This window comes from Eurosta solidaginis, chromosome 5 (assembly GCF_040869045.1).
Source record: "Eurosta solidaginis isolate ZX-2024a chromosome 5, ASM4086904v1, whole genome shotgun sequence".
NCBI classification, from domain to species: Eukaryota; Metazoa; Arthropoda; class Insecta; order Diptera; family Tephritidae; genus Eurosta; species Eurosta solidaginis.
This window is the reverse complement of record NC_090323.1, coordinates 40843701-40862247: the sequence shown is the minus strand read 5'-3', so window position 1 is coordinate 40862247 and position 18547 is coordinate 40843701. Positions and strand designations below refer to the sequence as shown.

The window sequence follows — 18547 nt, the reverse complement described above, 5'->3', positions numbered from 1 at the left end:
AGTGCTGCGGAATACCAATAAATCTGAAAAAGAAAAAGCAAATTTTAAATTGATAAAGAAAACCAAAACGCTATGTTAAGAAATCTGAAAAACAAAAGCAAATTTTATATTAAACAATAAGGTGCTTCGTAAAAAACCTGAAAGAAAAATAAGGGGGACTGTGAAAACCTGAAAATAAGAGGAAAATATTTTGGTGCTCGTAAAACCTGAAAATAAAAGGAAATATTTTTAATAAGGTGCTCGTAAAACCTGAAAATAAAAGGAAAATATTTTTAATAAAGTGCTCGTACAACCTGAAAATAAAAAATAAGGTGCACGGTCAAAACCTGAAAATATAAAGAAAATATTTTAATAAGGTGCTCCGAAAAAGCCTGAGATATACAATATAGAAAAATAAATGGGCTTGTGAAAACCTGAAAACATAAAAATAAGGTGCCCATAAAAAACCAGAAAATAAAAATAGGGTGCCCATGAAAACCTGAAAATACAAAGAAAGTAAGGGTAAGGTGCTCAGTAAAAACTCGCACAACAATAATACGTTTAAAGTGAGTTGATATAAAAACGAAAAAAATAATCAAAAAATTGCAAAATTCTTTAAAAGAGCTGAAAATAAATAAGATTAGCGTGCTCAGTGCGTTCAAAAGAGGTTAGTGAGCCCAACACAAAAATATGAAATTTTAAAAGTGACAATCAAAGGAGGGTACCGAACCTGAAACAATAAAATAAAAATCAGAAAAAAAAAAAAAAAAATTTTTTTTAATCATCGAACAGCCGAGCGGAAGGTACAGTCCACAAGAAGCAGGAAAAGTTACCAGCACAGACAGAATAATCCGCTATCCACACAAGCAGCGGATCCGACACCAGCACCAGCAGCAGATCCCGTTAACAGCACTAGCAGCATTTCCCCATTACCAACACCAGAAAAATCTCTGAACAGCAGCGTACGGTAAATAGAAGGTATCCCAAGCAAAAAGTAAGTGCAGAAAAAAAAATTTTCCTACTACACATACACAGATTTGTATAACCTAGCGGACCTCTAAAGCATTTCTCGAGAAACCTCTCATGTTCTCATATTTGCTATATAAAATATAAACTCAAAAAAAACAAAAAAATCTCTTAATCCCCCAACGCAAGCCTCTATAATCCGCTAAGATATATAAATCACACAGTTTCAAATACTTACATATATATGTATATACATATATAAACCACGTATATACCCCGTTTGCCTTCCCTTGAATGCCCCTGAAAAGAAACTATTAAAATCCCCTTATTTACCTCAACAAATTATTAACTCACCCGTACACATATTCTCCGTTGGTTTTTCACATCAGTCTAGCCCAACAACAGCCAAAATTTTTGCATACTTACATATGTATGCAGGCATTTACCAAAGACTTAAATTCGGTTCAATAATATTCGCCTAATAACACTCTTGCCTCATTAGCCTCAAAAGAAAAAAAAAATCATTTACTTACATATTTTTTCTTGTACTCAGAAGCGCTGAGACAAGTGCATAATTTTACCTCCGTTAAACTACATAAGCTGTATACACATATATATTACATATATTCATTTGTGCTCAGAAGCGCTGAGACAAGTGCATAACCTCACCACCATTAGCATAGCAATTTCGCTCAACTCAATAACTGTAACATACAAATATACGTACATACACTTGGACTCAGAAGCGCTGAGCCAAGTGCACGAGCCCACCCCCGTTAACATAGCAATTAAGTGCACCAATATACTTGTACATACATATATATAGTCACCGAAATAAGTGCCGCTAACAAAATCCCCACAGTGGGCCACAGCAAATAAAATTTGTATCAAAAATACAGTGGGACAAAAACACATAAAAGCGAAGGAAACATTTTGTATTAATTTTTTTAAAATAAACCCCAACCCCTAAAACAATTATAGAAATATATTCCTCAATATATTTTATATAATAAAAAAGCTTTCGCATCGTAATATTTTTTGTGTACTCCAAATACACACCTCGAAAATACCCTCTCGTGTACCTCTGATACACTTCCTGTCGCATAAGCGAACATTAGCTTTGACCTCCCAAATCAAAGAGTCTCGCAACAAGTTTTTGTATTTTGAGCAAAAACCCTCAGCATCGGAATGACTGACGACAAAACAGAGAAACTAGCGCTACCCAAAGGTACCAAGACTCGGAGCAGGTCCCAGACAGAAGAAGAAGAATTCTTGAGGAAATCCCTTTTCGAAATAGGAAAACTCGACAGGATATGCGACAAATGGTGGAATATCTCTGAGGCCGATCACACTAAACCCGGTTTGCAGACATATATGGAGGAACTCAACAGACTCGTAATCGCAGTACAACGGTCATACGAAGCAGCACATATGAACGTCACAGATGCCAGCGCCCTGTCAACACTGGACGAAAATTATGACAAAGTGATGGAGACTACACTGAACACAAGGACCAGGATGAACGAGCTGCTCACGCAACTGGAGCCGAACCCCATCAGCCAAGGACAACCCATGGTGCCACTGATAATGCCCAGGTCTGAACCCTATCTCAAAGTTCCTGCATGCGATACTGAAGTGTTCCACGGGGGCTACGAAACATGGCCGTCATTTAGGGACATGTTTACAGCGGTTTACATAAACCACCCCAAATTATCCCCTGCACAAAAACTGTACCACTTGAGACAAAAAACCCGTGGTAAAGCGGCCCTAATCATCCAAAAATATCCCCTCAACGATCAAAATTTCGAACTAGCCTGGGGGGCACTCAAGTCCAGATACGAGAATCGTAGAATTCTCGTAGACAGTCAGTTAAAGACTCTATTGAATATGCAGCCCGTGTTTTATGAAAATGGTGAAAGGATCCAAGAGATCCAAACCACGATAAATAACTGCATCTCAACTCTAAATTTAAACAATGTCCCCACCAACAACTGGGATCCCATCCTTATATATTTATGCGCCTCGAAGCTCCCCAATGAAACTCTCGCCTTATGGGAACAATCGGTAGAGTCCAGGAAAGAACTTTCACTCTGGTCTGAAATGGACAAGTTCCTAACGACGCGCTGTGAAGTATTTGAACGGCTCGGTACGTATCGGCCAAGCAAACCTCGCCACCCAAATGCGAGCTTCAACAACCGAGCTTCAACACCCCAAAATCAGTCGAACAACTTCAAAAATAAGTCCCACTCATATCATAGCGAATCGACTCGACAGGCATCCTGTAAATTGTGCAATTCGAATCATTCTATGATGAATTGCATAAAATTCAAACAACTCAGTGTCGCGGAGCGGAACAATTTTGTTAAACAAAATCATTATTGCAAAAACTGCTTAGCATTTTCTCATCTGGAGTCCGAGTGCAAGAGCAACTTCAAATGTGTATATTGCCAAAAGAGACACCACTCTCTCCTCCACTATCAGACCACTCCATCGGTCAACTCCAACAATCATCGTCCCTCGTCACGTAATAACCAAACAAGGGTTAAACCTCAAGAGCTAAACATCAACGAGGCTCCCTCTACCTCCGCACAAGCCGCGAAGCTCCAAAATAAGGCAACACAAAATCAAGCCTCCTCAACCTCTCAAAACGAGATTAATGTTCACTCTCACTTCGCTAGCAGCAAGGAAAAAACCTTACTGCCAACTGCGATGGTTCCCATTCTCCACAGAGGAGAAATATTCAAGCTCCGCGCACTAATAGACCAAGGCTCCGAAAAAACCTTTGTGTCCTCTCGTATACAAAAGCTACTTGGTCTACCCACACAAAAAAACAGTTACCGAATATCAGGGATGGGCGGACGCGTAGTCCAAAATTCAAATAAGACTTGTCTGATGACTATTTGCTCAGACGACTTAGCAACTCAAATCCCAACTCATGCGATAATCCTGCAGCAATTAACTCACTTCTTACCATCATTCAAAGCCAAAAACGTGGACTTCCAGAAGTTCTCTTCACTATCTCTGGCAGACCCCAATTGCTTCTCCCCAGGAAGAATTGACATGGTGCTTGGTAGTGATGTAATCCCTCAAATTCTGCTAAACGGCCTGGAAACTAACGTGGCAGGAACCCTTATCGCACAACAAACAATATTTGGATGGATACTAAGTGGTCCGGTTAACGAACAAATTTCGGCATTCTCCACCCACGTAATTGATAATCCAGATAATTCTCTAAATGAACTGCTCAAAAGATTCTGGGAACAAGAAGAGGTTCCAACTTCCTCACCCATAACAGACGATGATACATTTTGCGAAGAGCTGTACAAAAAAACCACCGTTCGGAAAGGAGACGGTAGATACATGGTCAAACTCCCCTTCAAACAAGGTTTTCCCGAAACTATAGCTCTCGGCCACTCTCGACCCGCAGCCCAGCAGCAATACATCAGCGTAGAAAGAACCCTAGAGAAAAGACCAGAGTTAAGAGAAAAGTACTCTGAAGTATTAGAAGAATACTTAACTCTGGACCACATGGAGCCAACTTCACCTCACGAAGTTATTAACAAAGGTAAATACTTCTCCTTTTATTTGCCTCACCACGCGGTTATAAAACCCGATAGTAAAACCACAAAAGTACGAGTAGTCTTCAATGCCTCCAAACCAACTCACTCCGGAAACTCATTGAATGACATATTACACACCGGCCCCACACTTCAAAATGACTTAATGCTGATAATCCTACAGTGGCGCCTCTATAAATTTGTTTTCAGCGGTGACATAGAAAAAATGTACCGCCAAATTATCGTCTACCCAGAAGATCAAGATTATCAACGAACCCTCTTTCGTAGATCTTCTAACTCCAAGCTTGAAGATTTCAAGTTAAAAACAGTCACCTTTGGTGTCAACTGCTCACCCTACCTCGCGATTAGAACACTACGCCAATTAGCAGAAGACACAAAAGAAGAATACCCGCTAGCCAACAATGTACTTCTGCATGAAACATATGTAGATGACATACTCACCGGCGGATATGAAATACAGTCCACACTCGACTCCATGACCCAAGTCATCGAAGCGCTCAAATCGGGAGGATTCCCTCTCAGAAAAATAACGGCCAATCACCCAAAACTACTCGAAGGCATATCCCACTCAGATCTGTTGGACATAGATTTCCTCAAATTCCAGGACTCCAGCTCCACCAAAACGCTTGGAATAAGATGGAATGCCCTTACAGATTCCTTCACGTACTCCTACGACCCCAGTCCGTCGAATAATTCGCGAACGAAAAGGCAAATTCTGTCGGCGGTAGCGAAACTTTTCGACCCGGCAGGATGGCTATCGCCAATTATGATCACAGCAAAAATCCTACTGCAGCAGCTATGGATGAAGGGAACTGACTGGGATGAAGAAGTAAAAGCCAGCGCTCTTCAAAAATGGACGGAATTTCACGAAAACCTCACGGCAATAAGCGACATAAAAATTCCCCGTTGGGTTCAACTCTCCCCCGACATACCCACTCAATTACACGGTTTCTCAGACGCCTCTGAAAAAACCTTCTGCGCCTGTGTATACATAAGAACACAGCAATCTCCAAACGTATACGCTTGTCACCTGCTTGTGGCGAAAAGTAAAGTCGCTCCCTTACAAACGGTCAGTCTCCCCCGACTGGAACTTTGCGGAGCAGTTCTTCTCTCTAAATTAATAAAACAAGTTCGACTTCAGCTAAAGCTACCACCTCACGAACTAACATTATGGACGGATTCTTCGATAGTGTTAGCATGGCTAGAAAAGCCACCCCATATGTGAAAAACCTACGTTGCAAACCGCACCTCTCAGATCATCAAAAATGTAAACAACGCGACTTGGAAACATGTAGCCAGCAAGGACAACCCAGCTGATCTAGGAACTCGAGGATTTCGGCCCCAAGACTTAGTCGACTGCCCACTCTGGTGGAACGGACCCGAATGATTAGCCAAACCCTCTCAGTTCTGGCCAAACACCACGCCTAAACCGACACCCCCCCTAGAACAGAAACCAATCGTCACTCTTCACACCACTGAAAGCATCGATTTGCTGGAACGCTTCTCCTCCTATGCTCGTGCGCTGCGCGTAATGTCCTTCGTCTACCGCTTCATTCATAAGGCAAAAGGACTCCCAATCCCCCCGACAAGCTCGGTTTCTCACGCGGAAATCACACACACAAAGGAACGGCTTATCCTCCAAGCTCAACAAATGCATTATGGAGACACGATTTCACTATTAAAAGCATCTAAACCCATAAGTAAAAAATGCTCTCTCTTATCCCTGAATCCTATGCTCGACGCCAAGGGCCTCCTACGCGTGAATGGGCGGCTCAGTAAGGCCCCTATGAGCGACAACGAGCGTTACCCTATAATAATTCCGGAAACTTCCAGGTTCTGCATACTGTTTCTCAATTTCCTACACTCAAAGCTTCTCCATGCAGAAAAACAACTCATGGTACAAATGGTACAACAAGAATACTACATCCCTAGATTAAAGCTCAAAATAAAATCCTGTATTTCTAATTACAAACCATGTACGGTGTACAAGCAAAAGATGAAGTCGCAGATAATGGCTGCTCTACCAGCGGAATGGACGACATATACCTTACCCTTTCACACAACCGGTGTCGATTTTGCCGGCCCGTTTCTCGTCAAAACCTCCCCACTACGTCGAGCCTCCCACACAAAGGCTTACGTCTGTGTGTTTGTCTGCTTCTCTACCAAGGCTATTCACCTAGAAGCCTGTTCGGACCTAACAACGGAAGCATTTAGAGCCGCTTTTGCTCGCTTTTCCGGTCGCCGCGGCCTGCCTCATAAGATGATGTCAGATAATGGAAAAACGTTCGTCGGGGCTCAACGAGCAATTCAGAAAGAACTATCGCCTCGGACATAGCCGACAAATACGCTCTGCATGGCCTCTCTTGGCAGTTCATCCCCCCTTACGCTCCTCACATGGGCGGTCTCTGGGAAGCAGCAGTGAAGAGCTTCAAAATACACTTCCACAAAGTTGCCGGAAACCATGAATTCTCGTTTGAAGAGTTCTCGACACTTCTAGTTCGCATTGAAGCGGTCCTCAATTCTAGACCGCTCTCTCCAATGTCCGAAGACCCCCATGATTTACTCGTCTTGACCCCAGGCCACTTTTTGCGGGGAGCCCCCCTGCTGTCTCTCCCAGAACCCAATCCCGACAATCTTAGCCTCCTCCACCGATGGCAAAAACTGAAAGTCCTTCACCATCAATTCAGCAATCGCTGGAAAAATGAATATTTAAAGGAATTGCATAAGCGTCAAAAATGGAAGGCCCGAGAACCCAACGTCAAGGTAGGGGACCTAGTCGTCATCAAAGACGACCTTCTGCCTCCCAACGAATGGCGACTAGGTGGAATTTCAAACCTACACGTAGGACCTGACGAGAATGTTCGCGTCGTCGACATTCACACCCAGAACGGCACAATTAGGCGCAACATTACAAAGATATGTTTATTACCCATGGCATAGCCCCCCTCTCACACACGTCCTGTGCCCTATCCCTCCAAATCCCCTTGCCACCCTTCTCTTTTAATATCACAGCTAATTCCTCTGTTTTCGTTTTCTTTTTTTTTCTTTTCTCTCAAATTTCTCCACAGAGCTCATAATGGAGCGCGGAAAATGCAGGCTGTGTTGCCGCTCCCACTCTTTGCGCCATTGCCATACGTTTTTGGCCATGACTCCAGCAGAGCGATATGAGTCTGCACGCGTCCATCGCTACTGCATAAACTGCTTAGCCACATCTCACACCACAGGGGCGTGCACTTCCACCGGCAGCTGCCGCCACTGTGGCAGAGCTCATCACACGCTATTGCATCGGCCTAATATTGCAACAGCAACACGTAATCGACGTCCGACACCACCACCCACACGCCATAGGCGTGATGACCGACGTGGAAGAACCAGGCAGCGTGCAATTGAACGACCAGCGGCGCGCTTACAGAGCCGCAGCGCCAACCAACGTAATCTGAGGAAGTTAGTCAACCAAGCGAAGAGTACGCTCGATCAGCTTAAAGAACTCCTGCATTCGTCCACTTCGCAGGCCCGGCGCCATGTTGAAGACATGGAGGAAGAAAATTTAATCGAATTTTAAATATGATCATTTTCGAATTTTTATATATACATATACTCTTATACTTACCTGAATTCTATAAAATTAACTATTCATATAGGTATGTATATATAGCCAATGAACTAATTTTATGAAATAAAATACATATATACATATACTTACCTTAAACTCATACTCACCTGTAAATTTATACTCACCTAAAAATTTTTATATCATAAATTCGAACGCCCTAATGTAAAATCTATTAAACCAAATTGGAAGAATACCGCTTCTTTGTCATGTCCGTACCTTAAGTATACATATGTACATATACATACGTAAAGAAGTAAAAAACCCAAGGCTCAACCGTCAGCAGCAAAACGGAGTGAGCGCAGTTATCGTTGAGCGCGCACATTAATTTATTCTATTCTGAGTGCGAATCCAAAATTGTAATTTGCATTTTTCAAACACAGTCCTCAATAAAATTGTGAATTTGTTATAGAAGAAAAGGTGTAAGTGTTTAAATTGAACTTAAAGTAAAAGAAAAGTGGGAAGTAAGTAGCCCATAGGTACCCGCAACTTAAGTGAAACTTAAACAATGCTTATTTTTTATACACATGGAATACTCCTGTATTGCTACTACAATGATGGATCAATTCCACATTGTTCTAGTCTTAGCAAGATACCTAGTTTGACAAGAATTTTGTCATGGCCGTAAATCCATGCCCTTTATCAAACATCTTCTGCTGATATTTTAAATGGCATTTAGTTCACAGCTAGAGGGTGTAAATGCGCAAATACGTGTACACACCATTAAATTAAAAACAATTTTTGGGATGATAAATTACATATTTAATTCCATCTTCTTGCTCAAATGCGAAAGCCATTTTAATAAATTTAAATGTTTTCCATTTAGTTTAATGAAAATAACAAATTTTTTACAAACGCAAAATGTTCAACTTGTGGTCGCGTAATACGAGGAACTGGAGATGTATCTTCAAACTGTATAACTCATTTGAAAGCGAAACACACTGATGTTTATCGAAAATATAAAAATCTTAAGGACGGGAACGTGGCTTATTCCAGTTCTCAAGATCGCTTTGATAACAAACTTTTAAAAGCTATTGTTGATTGCGCTTTGCCAGTGTCCATAGTAGACAAAAAGTCATTTATAGATTTATTTGCAGACACAGGGCTTAAGGTAATGAGTAGGCAAACAGCTGTGAAAAATCTGGATGGTATGTACGGCAAGATGTTGACAAAAATAAAGCAAAATATATCTATGGAAAAATATTTTTGTACAAGTTATATCTAGTCGGGAAACCATCGAAGCTTTTTGGGATCATAGCTTTAAAACTGTGCATTCATTTGAAATTTTAAATCATTGATTTAAGAATGCTTGCTCTTCATTCATTCATTTCTTGTTAAGGAATGTGGCTTAAAAGTTAACCCATTCTTCATTCAGTAGTGGAAAAAAAAAGAATGCACTCCTCAACTCATTCGAAGAAAGAATGAAGTAATTGAATGAAACACAAACATTTTTCAACACAGAATAAGCATTCAAATGAATGCAGCCTTTGCTGAGTGTGCACACACTTTTCTAGTACCAATCAGTTATGAAAAATGTCGTACATGCACAAAACCCGCTCAAATATCACATGGTTGCATTTAATTAAAGCCACTTTAAAATATCTACACAAAAATTTAATTATTGTCCGTAGTGACCAGTTTTTTTCGATATTTCAATGGTAATAAAGCACAAAGAAGTTAACTGGAAAAGTATACTTATTGAAATTTTCCTAAACATTTTATAATAAAAAAAGCAAATGACAAAGGTTTTAACATCCCTGTTCCTAAAATTGTCATCGTTCTAAATAAGTGTTGCCAATGTGGCATATAAAAGGCTTGCATGAAAAAGTACTAATCTACATTTGAACGTCCTTAATTGTTGATTAAACAATTGAAAGTTATATATTATAAAAGCTCTTAAGTTCCTTCATATATACTTCCTAGCGGTTTATGGTCAAATATTGTATCTATACTGTGAGTTTGCAAATTGCAATAGCAATATATTATTTTTCTCTTTCTTCTAAGAAAAATATTCTTCTAAACACAATAGTTTGTAATTACAGTCATTTAAAGTAGGCTATAAAGGTAGTTGTAACTTTTTTGATAGCAAAAAAATTAACCTTGAATACAAATCTGCATACATACATACAAATGCCATGCAAATAGGCAGAGAGACTAATAATGAGCCTTCTCAATCACTCGGGTCCTATATTTATATTCCGTCAAACACTGTCAAAACATCAGCTGTAAAAAACTGTAGTCCGATGGAGCCAGTCAATCTCTTTGTGAGGAGGGAAATTAATAACCTCTGAAGAGTTTCTCCCAATGAAACATTTTTTTTTGTGGCACATATGAAGGAAAACTGGGAAGGTGACTCAGGTGAATAGAAAAAGCCTGAATCGCTGTAGGACGATGGAATTAGACATATATTTATCGAAATTCTCGGAATTAAGAAGCTCCAACGAAATCGCCGATAGACCTATGTACTTTGATGTATTTAAATTTAAATGGCACACTCAAGTATCTGTTTTTTTATATTATCGACAAAAAATATCCACAATTTACTCTATTTGGTCAATGCACAATATGTTCATTTACAAAATACATTTTACTACAATAGTAAAATAAGTAGGACATATAGAACCATTTTGACATATAACAAGAAAGCAATAGATTGTCTTTGCGAAGTTTAAGAGAAACTGAAAAGAAAGAAACATTTACTGGCATATTGCGATGATTTAATGCTACTGCAGTTTCACCGTGTGATTCTCGATTCGAATCTCGGTGAAACCTTTGATAACATTCATCATAATTGAGTGATGATGATTATGTGGCGGTTTTCGAAATGTTAAAATCGCAGTATGCCAGTAAATGCTTCTTTCTTTTCAAAAATAATGATTTAATACTTGAATAATTAGAAGGCGCTATTATTTCTATTGATAAATTTTTCGCCTTCTTTGCACCCAACTCCTAAATTGATTTAACATATCTGATGGCAATGAGAGTATACCAAAAAATAACCTTGGCGAAAAAGTATTTAGTACTGAATGGAAGAAAAAGTGTGCATTCATTTCAAGTTTACATTCATTAAAGATTGGGAATGGTTCCTACATTCCCACTCTATATTGGATTATATTTTACCATTCAATAACACACACTTTAGCTTTGAGTTAAAGTATTTTGAGCCATTCAGGAATGGAGATTTATAATATGCAACCAAAAAATCACAATTTTTTAAAAGAATGCTGAGAGAATGCACACTCAATTGATTCAATCTTTTTACAGCTCTGTTTGGGATATACATCCCATTGGGTATCGGAAAATTTTGAGAGAAAATCAATGGCACTGGCATGTAAAAGGATAAAGGGAGTACATTCTGCGGAAAAAATTGCTCAAATGATCAAAGACATCGATAATACATTCGGCCTTAACTGCTGTAATGTAATTATGACAGTTATTGATAACGGGTCTAATTTTGTCAAAGTGTTTAAAGATTATGCAATCGACGAAAGCTTCGAGCAACTTGCAGACGAAAACGAGGAAGAGTTACCGAACTGAAATGATGACTTTTTGGGAAAACACCACCGATGTTCGAGCCACACTTTAAATTTTCCAGCAACAAGTGATTACATGAAAATTTTAAAGAGCAACGATTCTCTGTATAGCAGACATACAATGGTAAATATTTTAAATTAAAACAACTCATGGAGCAGTTTACTTTTTTTATTTTGTGTGCTAGTTTAATATTTTTTAAATATTCCTTAAGAAAAACCAAAGGCTCAAGACACGAGCTCACATTGTACTTTTTTGAATTTTCGAACTTTCCAGAAACGGGTATGAAATTAGTTTACATAATTTACGTCATACCATTCATTAATAAAACTTGTTTAAAGTTTAATGCTATTTTTGCGTGCATCGGAATTAGTATGGTGATAACTTTATACAATGGTGCCACATTATTGCCTTTAGATTGAATAGATCCCACTTAATATAGTGCGCCCAAAGCAAAAATTAAAATTTTTCGTTTTTTATTTAACTGGCTTATCATAAGTCACACTCGTCACTCTAAGTATGTTTTCGATTATCACACATATGAAACGCACTTTTTTTTACAGGTTTTTGAAAATTGCAATAATTTGTGGGAGAAATGTAAGTGGCCAAAGTCCTCGGAAATAATTATAGAGACTTTAGGCTGTTCGTTGATTGTACCAGTGATTACACGCTGGAACTCCCTCTACGATTCTGTTGCAAAGCTTCTTTGTTATAAGGAAACTCTGAACGAGCTTAACGCTGACTAAGTCTTCCGCATATATCGTTGGAGGAGATTGATTATTTGGAGTGTTTTATATTTTTAATGAAGCTAATTTCCGAAGCTTTGGACATTTTACAAGACGAAGAAAATGTATTTTATGGATATCTTTTACCTATACTTATGACCTTAAGTAACAAATTAATGAAAATAAGTAAAATAAATAACAATCTGCTCTGTTTTGTTGCTGGAAAACTGGAGATGCGTTTAAGGCAAGGATTCGATATTTTTTTAATTTGTCATCTGAAGCAAACATTGCCATCACTGCATCGGTTTTGACACCTGATGTTAAGTTAAACTGGTTAAGAGTATTGCAAAAGGACAACAAAGAAGCCAGCGAAGAAAACATTTTAAGAAGAGTATTGCAAACAATAAATTTGCACATCCACAATGGAAAAATTTCTTTCCCTAACGATTACATAAAAACAGAGTGTTCTACAACGCGGAGTGCATATTTCAGTTTTGATGACAGTATATATACACACATTCGCCTGTGCATATCAAATTGAAAATACCTATTTTAAAAGCTTAATTGTTTTATTTCCAGACGACGAAAATATTTCCAGTGTTCTCCAACAAAAGGTGGGCTGAAAAATTTGGTACAAAATGAGCTGTATAGCTATCTGGGTGATTCATGTACTAGCATGGACATTTGGAAAACACGAGGTGCGTTGAAAGAAGCTGCATAACTCTTCAGCACGCCTTTAACTTTTTCTGCTCCTGTTGAGCGACTATTTTTCTTTGCAGGAATTATAAATGCTCCAAGGCGTCAGTCTTTGTCGGACGTTTCATTCGAAACCTTAAATTTATTGAAAGTAAATGCAAATTTGTTATAATGGTTAAAACAACTTTTAGATAATGAATATACATAAATATCTCTTATTTTATTTTCTTTTAAGTTTTGATTTCCATCGAAATATCGTTATTTCTGGCAATGTTAATTTAATGAAACAATTTTTAATTGATGCAAATAATTAGACACACATTTCATAACATCACTACTTTCTTTTAAAACATCAACTTGTGCAATTTTTGTGTTTACAAAAACACATATATATAGAATTAATAAAAAATAACATGAAATTACTAAAGCTTACATTTCCTAACTGTACCATTGAACATGTACATTAGATTGGGACGGAACCTCAATTTTCTGTAATTTCCGTTGTTAATACTAAAAATATGGCTCACTATGCACAACTTAAGATTATATAGAAAATATCCTAGGCGTAATCATAAGGAAATAAAAAGAAGTTTTAATCTAATGTACAAGGACATCTGTTAATAAATTTATCTGGGATATAACAACCTTTGGTTAGACAACTAATCATGATGATGAATGACAACTTAGAGGATCGCTCCAGTTGGAAGTGAAGCTGTCAACCATCAACCTAAGTAGTATTACTCATACATATTGTTTGCGCATATTGTTTTTTCATAAAACAATACGCACTCCCCAGGTATTCATCGGAAACACTTATAGATACGATAATTTGTAGGTGCGTATGTACATACATGTACCCATATGCCTAGATAAGCGCTCACGATATACCGGTTAAGCTGGGTTGATTTGCATGGACGAAAGTTAACCCATATCGCGCCCTCGATTTTTCGACAGGTTTTGGGCTCAGGAAAAAAACGTTCCACAAAGCATACCCAAAAAAATAATTTTCGAGCCTGCAAAATTTGAGTTTTTTGACTTTTTTTCTTTTATTTTTAAGGTTTTTTTCATGACCTACTTAAAAAATTTTCATTTGATTTTAAAATTTTCATGTATACCCTGTCCGACTCAAAATTGTCCGCTAAAAACTTTGGCGATAACAGTTTTTTGAAAAAAAAAAATATTTTTTGAGTTTTGAGGAGTGTTTTGGTGAAAAAATTTATTTTTTCGCCATTCTTTTTAAGGGTTTCTTCAGAAACGTGCAAAAGTGTTGCCGATGAAAACCAATTTGCCTCATAATTCCTATCTCACTTAAAATTATGCGATAAAAACGTTGGCATTAAGTTTTTAAAAAAAAATTTTTTTTTTGGTTTTTGGGACTTGTTTGGGTCGAAATCGATTTTTTTTTAATTTTCAAGGCTCCAAATCATTTTTTATGTATATGCTTTCCGTTAGACCCACCAATAAGTATACCAAAATGATCAGGGGACGAGCTGAGTTGATTTAGCCATCTCCGTCTGTCCGTCCGTCTGTCCGCTTGTTTGAACGCAAACTAGTCCCTCAATTTTTGAGATATCTTGATGAAATTTGGTAAGCAGGCATATTTTGATGGGGGATTTGACATTTGTCGGAATTGACCGGATCGGACCACTATAGCACATACCTCCCATACAAACCCCATTTCTGCCTCATTTTAACAGCTGCCAAGATCAAATTTTACCACAAGCTTACGTATTGGGCATAGATGGTTGTCTGAAAAAATCGTCCAAATCGGACCAAAAATCGATTTCGACAAAAATGATGAAAATCCTCTTACCTGAACAGTCGGTTGTATGGGATATATGTATATTATAAATACGTCCGATCTTGACGATTTTTTCAGACAACCATCTATGCCCAATACGTAAGCTTGTGGTAAAATTTGATGTTGCTAGCTGTTAAAATGAGGCAGAAATGGGGCAGAAATGGCGAAAACCCTCTTATTGAATAATCGGTTGTATGGGAGGTATATGCTATAGTGGTCCGATCCGGTCGATTCCGACAAATGTCAAATCCCCCATCAAAATATGCCTGCTTACCCAAATTTCATCAAGATATCTCAAAAATTTAGGGACTAGTTTGCGTTCAAACAAGCGAACAGACGGACGGACGGACGGACAGACGGACATGGCTAAATCAACTCAGCTCGTTCCCTGATCATTTTGGTATACTTATTGGTGGGTCTAACGGAAATATATACATAAAAAATGATTCGGAGCCTTGAAAATGAAAAAAATCGATTTCGACCAAAACAAGTCCCAAAAACCAAAAAAAAATTTTTTTTTTTTAAAAACTGTTAATGCCAACGTTTTTATCGCACAATTTTAAGTAGGATAGGAACTATGAGACTAATTCGTTTTCGTCGGCAACACTTTTGCACGTTTCTGAAGAAACCCTTAAAAAAAAATGGCGAAAAAATAAATTTTTTCACCAAAACACTCCTCAAAACCTAAAAAATATTTTTTTTTTTTCAAAAAACTGTTATCGCCAAAGTTTTTAGCGGACAATTTTGAGTCGGACAGGGTATACATGAAAATTTTAAAATCAAATGAAAATTTTTTAAGTAGGTCATGAAAAAACCCTTAAAAATCAAAGAGAAAAAAAGTCAAAAAACTCAAATTTTGCAGGATCGAAAATTATTTTTTGGGTATGCTTAGTGGAACTTTCTTTTTATTAGCCCAAAACCTATCGAAAAATCGATAGCGCGATATAGGTTAATAAATCGACCCAGCTTAATACCGGTACATCCTCCAATGTACTTGTATGTACAAAACAATCAGTGCATAGCCATAACTTAATGCAAAATAGTGGATATATTAATTTTGTATACAAAACAAAATTGGCTTGACTTAAGGATTGAACCATAGAGGATAGTTATTATTTTATATAATGAGTGTGGCAAATTATGCAGGTGTATATACTTACCGGTGAATATGTTTAGATCAGCGCTCAAATACCATTCGCCCTATATGTTGCATGTATATATTTGCCTCGATAAGCGGTTACGATTTAATATTGCATCCCAAAATGTACTTGTATGTAGAAATTATTTCGTGCATGCAACAAACGAGAATTTTTTTTGATAATTAAAAATAATCAAAAAAGATCAAAAAGAAATCAAAAAATATAAAAAAAAAATTAAAAAAAAAATTTTAAAAAAATTAAAAAAAAAAAAAAAAAATAATCGAAAAAATCAAAAATAATCAAAAGTAATCAAAAAGGCCTTTTTTTGGTTAGTTTTGATTATTTTTTGATTTTTTTCAACAATCGGAAAAAATAATGATTTTTTTTTTTCTAATGGTAATCAATTGGTAATTGCTTTTTACGGAAAACAATTGAAATAATCATTGGCCATTAAAATAATTAATTGATTGCTAATGTTAATTCAAATTTAACAGGTCTGGTTCACATATATTTTTTTATCAAAAAAATTTAAACAATTACGACTTCTTTGGCCAACACAAAAAGTCCGAAGATGTGATTATTTTAACTCTCGGGTTGGAGAAAATCCCAATTAGATATGCAAAAAAATTCTTCTGGAACAGTCTCTAATATCAGTTCTGTATGCTGTTTATGCACCTTTTTTTGTTTTTGGTGTGATTTCAGAACTGAATGAGTTGCAAAAGTGCTTGAAGATGTCTTCTTGACATGACTCAATGAGTGTTGATTTAATAAAGATTCATATTGAAAACGTTGCAAACATATCTTACACTCAAATTTATATAAATCCGAATCGCGTCTCAGTTCTGGATGGCCTTTATGTTTGTGTGATTGGTGTCGTCTAAGATTCGCTCTATTAGTATAACGCTTTAGACAAACAACACAGGCGAAGGGCCTTCCGATACACTGGCCGAGTGAACGTCGATATTTTGTATTGAAACGTTTCATACATTTCGTACATTGAAATCGAGTTGAGGATTTCGCTGCAGTTAGATTTGGCGTTGAAGTGTGTAATTCAGAGTTTTGCGACAGTTGCTGTAAATAAATTTATTTAGTCAAGATTTTTTATTCATTTATTATAACGGCATTTGAGGCGTACAACTGCCTCAGTTCAAAGCTATCAATAAATTTTAAAGGACGGTTAAAGTGGCCGATAAATTTATCAGCTCAATAAGCAAACGAAAGTATTACATTTTTATATTTTGTATTTGTATTTATTAAATTTTCCCAGCACAACAATTTGCAAAATTGTTTATATGAATGAGGATACCTTAGTTGCAATACTTTTGAGTGTAGAAGCTTTTAAAAAGATAAATCATGTATGCTAACCTAGCAGCTATTGCGGACTCTTTTATTTGTCAAACTATTTCTAACGGTACTGTACTCTTTTGCCGGATGGTGCGCAGACAATAATTTATTTTTAAATTCAAACAAATGCTGTGTTGTGTCTTGTCCCAAAAGGACAACTGCCACATACTTTATCTACAAACTAAATGCTAAATCTCTTAATCATTGCCGAAAGAGTAAAGACTTGGGTGTAATCCTTGACTCCAAACTCTCTTTTTCTAGTCACATTGACTTCATTGTTTCAAAATTTGTTGCAATGCACGGTGGGACATTTGATCAATCTAGCTGGCCAAAAGGCGATTTTTCAAAATATTCCAATTTTTTCTAAATGTACTCCCTGGCGTTCCTAGATGTCCACTGAATAGTATACTTACCTCGAAACCCATCTGCAACGTCAACGGAGCTAACCGCGCACATCTAAAGTTGTATAAAAATTTAATGCAATTCGATGTATTTTTGGATTAAAACGCAATATACCCTTCTAACCTAAATACTTGTTCACTTGTTTAGCCCTAATCAAATCTAGTTACATTTTCTTTTAGGATAGGTAAATGTGTTTTTAATTCGTATGTTAGATTTTTTATACCGCATTTTTTAACTGAGTTATTCTACTTGTAATACTACTACTTTTCAATATTAAATTTTTTAAAAACCTTGTAAACAAAAGGATATATCTTTTTTTCATGGCATATCATGTCAGTAATATTTTGGCAATACATAAGCTTGTGTTTGTTTCAAAGTTTAATAACAAAAACGGCTGCGTATACCCGCGATTTTTTGAGTAGTGATCAATTTTGTAAGAGACCGATACCCCTATTGGCAAAAGGTGGCAACCTTGTGAAAATATCCTCAGTGGCAACACCTAGGTGAAAAGTCTTAAAATGTAATACAATATCGATGTACCAAAATTGATTCAAGTCAGTTAAGCCGTTTCCGAGATAGTAGTGGATATACAAAGATATTTAAAAAAGGTGAGGTGGCAACCCTACTTTAAAGTGTCAATAGAAATGCGGAGTAAAATACCTTTCGTTGATATCCATATTGACATACATATCTTATGTAATGCCAAAAAATAACCCCGGGTCTCTCCGAAACCGTGGGGTCGATCCATAGTAATTCTGCGAGGAACATCGTGAATT

The 18547-nt window shown here is 37.1% G+C and overlaps 1 protein-coding gene and 1 long non-coding RNA gene across 5 annotated transcripts in view; one reads left to right on the top strand and one right to left on the bottom strand.

Moving 5' to 3' along the window:
• LOC137233968 (zinc finger protein ztf-16-like) overlaps positions 1-18547 on the bottom strand; it is a 67518-nt gene that overhangs the window by 11098 nt on the left and 37873 nt on the right. Inside the window, exons 3-4 of one of the 4 annotated variants that reach the window (XM_067757546.1) lie at positions 16832-17096; positions 16608-16773 (exon numbers count right to left, since the gene is read on the bottom strand). The exons of 1 other annotated variant lie outside the window; for it this stretch is intronic. In XM_067757546.1, the coding sequence (XP_067613647.1) occupies positions 16724-16773; positions 16832-17096 (315 nt within the window). In that variant the 3' untranslated portion in view covers positions 16608-16723. Of the gene's footprint in view, positions 1-11276; positions 17097-18547 lie in introns of those variants that run through there. 2 more of the 4 variants (XM_067757547.1, XM_067757544.1) reach the window with 2 other exon arrangements.
• Positions 6788-14144, top strand: LOC137233970 (uncharacterized). The gene is made up of 5 exons (XR_010947624.1): positions 6788-8164; positions 11398-11790; positions 12228-12892; positions 12969-13087; positions 13169-14144. It is a non-coding gene; the product is annotated as an uncharacterized lncRNA (long non-coding RNA).